This window comes from Callospermophilus lateralis, chromosome 2 (genome assembly GCF_048772815.1).
Source record: "Callospermophilus lateralis isolate mCalLat2 chromosome 2, mCalLat2.hap1, whole genome shotgun sequence".
NCBI lineage: Eukaryota > Metazoa > Chordata > Mammalia > Rodentia > Sciuridae > Callospermophilus > Callospermophilus lateralis.
The window spans coordinates 104,198,608-104,200,799 of NC_135306.1; the positions used below are offsets into that span (position 1 = coordinate 104,198,608).

At 36.9% G+C, this 2,192-nt stretch overlaps 1 protein-coding gene across 1 annotated transcript; it reads left to right on the forward strand.

Moving 5' to 3' along the window:
* The first annotated feature begins 253 nt into the window (after positions 1-253).
* LOC143387129 (olfactory receptor 8G50-like) lies at positions 254-1,201 on the forward strand. The gene has a single exon (XM_076841764.2). It carries the CDS (start codon positions 263-265, stop codon positions 1,199-1,201), a length of 939 nt encoding a protein of 312 aa, XP_076697879.2. The 5' UTR covers positions 254-262.
* The last annotated feature ends 991 nt before the right edge of the window (positions 1,202-2,192 follow it).

Consider the following 2,192-nt stretch of genomic DNA (forward strand, 5'->3'; position numbering starts at 1 on the left):
GAGATTATCAGGGACTAATCACCACTATTTGATCAGAGAATGCAAATGAGGAAAATTCTGATATTTGTTAACATGTCTCATGTTTTGGGAATCTAAAGGTTTTTAACTACAAACACAGTTGAGCAGTTGGCAAAAAAAGAAAAAAAATTGGCCACAACTGGATGAAAAGGTTTGAATTATGGTTCACACTTGAGTGTGGGATGAGATGATAAATACATATATTAAATTTGTTTCACTTCCTCCATAGAATTCCAAGAAGAAAATGACACAAGGAAACCATTCCACCACAGTGACAGAATTTATCCTGGCTGGATTAACAAACAAACCAGAGCTCCAGCTGCCCCTCTTCCTCTTCTTCATAGGAATCTACATGTTCACTGTGGTGGGGAACCTGGGCATGATCATGCTGATTGGGCTCAGCTCTCACCTCCATACACCTATGTACTATTTCCTCAGCAGTCTGTCTTTCATTGACCTCTGCCAATCCACTGTCATTACCCCCAAAATGCTGGTAAACTTTGTGGTGGAGAAGAACATCATTTCCTACCCTGAATGCATGACTCAGCTCTATTTCTTCCTAGTTTTTGTTATTTCAGAATGCCACATGTTGGCTGCAATGGCATATGACCGCTATGTTGCCATCTGTAACCCTTTGCTTTACAGTGTAACCATGTCTTCTCAAGTCTGTTTCTGGTTGATAGTTGGAGTGTATAGCATGGGAATGATTGGTGCCACAGTTCATACAGTCTGCATGCTAAGAGTACTATTCTGTAAGGTTGATAAAATAAACCATTACTTCTGTGATCTTTTCCCACTATTAGAGCTATCTTGCTCCAGTACTTTTGTCAATGAGGTAGTAGTTCTGTCTTTCAGTGCATTTAATATCCTTGTCCCAATCCTGACCATCCTCAGCTCCTACATCTTCATCATTGCCAGCATCCAGCACATTCGCTCCACTGAAGGCAGAGCCAAAACCTTCAGCACCTGCAGCTCCCATGTCTCAGCTGTTGCTCTCTTCTTTGGATCTACTGCATTCATGTACCTGCAGCCATCATCAGTTAGCTCAATGGACCAAGGAAAAGTGTCTTCTGTGTTTTATACCATTATTGTGCCCATGCTGAACCCTGTAATCTATAGCTTGAGGAATAAGGATGTGAAACTTGCCCTAAATAAGTTATTTGAAAAAAGAAGTATCCCATGAAAAAGAGTATTTTACTTTAGCAAAAAGTTACAATTCCTGGATGTTTATAAGGAAGCAGTCCAGATATAGCAACGTATATCTACAAGTCATGAGATTACTACTCCTACTTGATTTCTTGAAAGAAAGGTGTCAAATGTAAGACTGGACTTATGGGATCAGACTCATGGAGGATAGCACCTGTTCATGATGCCCCATTATCCATCTATGCAGAGTAACCTGTATCACATCTGAACACATTTATAAAGCTTCAAAGTACTGACTAGGGTTGATAATGCCTTTTTTTGTATGAAACATTAGCTCATTTTAGGCATAAATTATTTATATTTGTCTGGAGAATAAATATATTTGGTCAGTATCCTTGATATTCTCATTACATTGCATATATGTCATTTTAAACTAGCCATATAGGCTAACATTTCTGAAAGTGTCATCGCTAAACTAAATTCTTTCAATAATTTATAATATATAAAATATTATGCAAATTCTTAGTAAGCTTGTAGAACTCTACCAGAAAATAGGCATGTTATGAGAGGTAAATTTGTTCCAACCCACAAGGAGATATCATTTTACTGGGAAAGATTGACAATAATAAATATGACTGATAATATCATGCATATTTTGACATAAATCTTTGCAATATTTCTTGCTCCCCAGTTTATGGGTGATGCTACTACCTATATTTTACACTCATTTCTCTATCCCAAGGAAACAATTTTTTCCAACCTTCTTTATGGAATCTCAGGTTTAAAAATGACATTCTTTTACTAGTGTACTCATATGAATTATTGATTTAAATGGAAAAATTAAAATAAGAAAATTATATTCTGACTAATAATAAATACCCCTCCTACTCCAAGATCAATATTAACTCTGGGGGAAAATGATCCTTTTGTGGGGACAGGGAAAGACCCTTTCAAGCAATAAATTTGCTTCTCTCCCCCTTCCTCATTTAAGCTTTCATTAGTATTCTTGTAAACAGCAGCCAGAAAAC

Coding starts and splice junctions, on each gene's coding strand:
- LOC143387129 (XM_076841764.2), top strand. CDS start 263: ATGACACAAGGAAACCATTCCACCACAGTGACAGAATTTATCCTGGCT.